We start from the raw sequence: 2,340 nt of genomic DNA, 5'->3' as shown, positions 1-2,340 counted from the left end.
GTCCCCACGATCCCACCTTCCTCTTCCTGGGGACGGGCTCCCCGAAGACGAAGTGGGCGCCGTGGGGCGGGTCGGCGGGGGGCAGGCGGCCGGCGGCGGGGGGCAACGGWGGGGACGGCGTGGACGGGCTGGAGCGGTCGCTCGCCGCCTCCCAGCTCCACTCGCCGCTCGTGTTGCTGCTGCTGCTGCAGCTGGACGACATGGCGGGCGCCTCCGGCCAGGCCTCTGCAAGCAGCGGGTCAGCGCGGGTGCCGACGGCACCGGCACCGGCACCGGCTCCGCGGGGCCTTACCTGCGCCGGGGGCGCCGGGCAGGGGGCCCAGCACCAGCGGGCTGCTCGAGAGGCTGGTGAGCACCGCGGCTGCCATCACCTCGTCCAGGCCTGCCTGGTCGGGGAGCTTCCTGCGGGGACACGGGGACAGCGTGAGGGTGGCCCGCGCCAGCCGGGACGGCAGCAGCACCCGTTGGAGCCTGCGCCGGCTGGGACACGGCTGCTGTTTTGCAAGAGCCGGGCGGGAGGCTGGCCCGGCCCCAGGGACGTCCCCGTCGAGGGCCGCGGTTAAGGAAGCGCCGTGGCCGCTTCCCGCCGGGAGGCGAATCCCTCCTCAAGCGGCTGCCCACGTGCCAGACCGGGCAAGYGCGCTCGGGCAGCAGGTTTTTCCCTGGCAGCGCTCGGATCCCRCTGCCCCCGGCCCGGGAAGGGTTCCCGGCTGGCCCGTCCCGGCAGCGGCGCTTTGGGCAGCGCTGCCCGCGCCCGCCGGCTGCTTCATGGTCTCCGGAGATGCCCACTGGCCATTTACACCCACCCAGTGCCCTTGCACTAGGAAACGCTCCACGGGGTAAAGGAAACCCTCTGGTTTGGGATAAAACAGGCGGATTGGGTAGTTGCACCCACTGGGATGGCCGGGAGGGAGGTGGGAGCCGGTGGCAGCCCTGGGGCATCCACTGCTCCGGCCGCGCCGCTCGCTCACACCCGGAGAGCCCGGCGCTGCAGCCCGCTGCCCGAAGTCCTGCTCTCTCCCCACGGATGGCGAGGGGGAAACGCACTCGTGCGGCCGCGGGCGAGCAGCAGGACCCCGCAGCCGGGGACCTCGGGAGGTGCCGGGCGCGCGGCCGCCTCCGGACGGGGTTATTTTTATCACGGGGCTCCCGAGCTTGGAGCGCGGCGGGGCCGGRCGGCCCCCGCGGCTCGTGTTTCCCGGCGGGAGCAGCTGCCGCGGCGGGAGCACAGCCAGGAGCCGCCGGCACCGCGAGTCCCGGCCCTCCGGCATCCCGCGGCTGCCCTGGCCCTCCTGCATCCCATGGGATGCTTCGCCCGGGCCCTCCTACCTGTGCTGGGGCACGGGGATGTATGCGGAGCGCAGCGGCAGGCCCTGCCGTGCGCCGGCGTCCAGCGGCTGCGGCAGTTCCCGGTGCTCCGGCGGCTCCGGGCAGCGGAYGGGGCTCTGTGGGAAGAGGGAGCAGGTGCTCAGCGTGCGGTGCCCGCGGGCCGCGCGGTGCCCGAGGGCGCTTGCAAAGCCCCGGCCGGCGCCACCCGCGTCTGCTCCCCAGTGCTCAGCGCCCTCGGAGCATCCCGGGCAAGGCCAGGGCGGCATCGCGCTGGGAGCAAACAGGGATCGTGCGGTGCGGTGGTGGGATCTGGTGGGAACGTCCCTGGAGCTCTGCTGGGAGAGCCGCGCGGCACCACCCTGCAGAGCACCCAGGGGATCCTGGTGTCGGCGGATCCCCAGGGATCCTGCCAAGGATCCAATCCGACCCTTCGGAGCTCTGCGGAGCGGGCTCGGTGCCTTCCTGCTCCGTTAGCTGGACACACCAGCACCCACTGGATCGTCCTGCAGGCAGATCCCACATGCTCCCCTCGGGCTGGGCTGGGATCCAGCAGGGATCCACCAGGAGATCCGCGGAGCAGGGAGCACCCAAGGCAGCTGCTCCCTGGCCAAGCGGCAGCACCCAGCGGATCCCTCTCCAGGCAGATCCCGGGCAGAGCAGCCGGGGTGGGAGCAGGTAGGATCCCTGGGCAAAGCCAGGGGCAGACGTGGACGTTCCCTCGCCTGCAGGACAGGGGTTCCCTGGGCTGCCAGCCCTGACAGATCCCTCTGCAGGTAGATCCCAAGGACATCCGAGTTGGTCTGGGAGCAGCAAGGATTCCCGAAGCTCCACAGGGCAGAAAGCGGATGGAATTGCTCCGAGACAGCAGCACCCGCTCCCCCTGCGCCAGCTCTGCACRGATCCCCCTCCCACAGATCCCAAGCAGATCTCGAGGGCTGGGATCCTKCAGGGATCCCTTGCAGCTCTGCAGAGAGCTCCGAGACAGCCGTGCTCACTGCCTGGCTGTCAGCA

At 71.9% G+C, this 2,340-nt stretch overlaps 1 protein-coding gene across 1 annotated transcript in view; it reads right to left on the bottom strand.

Annotated features, from left to right (window-relative positions):
• The window catches only part of SLC2A4RG (SLC2A4 regulator), a 3,545-nt gene extending 1,950 nt beyond the window's left edge, over positions 1 to 1,595 (bottom strand). The window contains exons 1-3 of the mRNA XM_026041998.1: positions 1,330 to 1,595; positions 293 to 402; positions 17 to 225 (exon numbers count right to left, since the gene is read on the bottom strand). Coding sequence (XP_025897783.1) covers positions 17 to 225; positions 293 to 402; positions 1,330 to 1,595 — 585 coding nt within the window. The remainder of the gene's footprint in view (positions 1 to 16; positions 226 to 292; positions 403 to 1,329) is intronic.
• Between the last annotated feature and the right edge of the window lie 745 nt (positions 1,596 to 2,340).

Source organism: Nothoprocta perdicaria, unplaced genomic scaffold, assembly GCF_003342845.1.
Source record: "Nothoprocta perdicaria isolate Ctin4 unplaced genomic scaffold, notPer1 scaffold_3, whole genome shotgun sequence".
In the NCBI taxonomy this organism is placed as follows: Eukaryota; Metazoa; Chordata; class Aves; order Tinamiformes; family Tinamidae; genus Nothoprocta; species Nothoprocta perdicaria.
The sequence above is the reverse complement of the archived record's forward strand: the minus strand, read 5'-3'. Positions and strand labels throughout refer to the sequence as shown.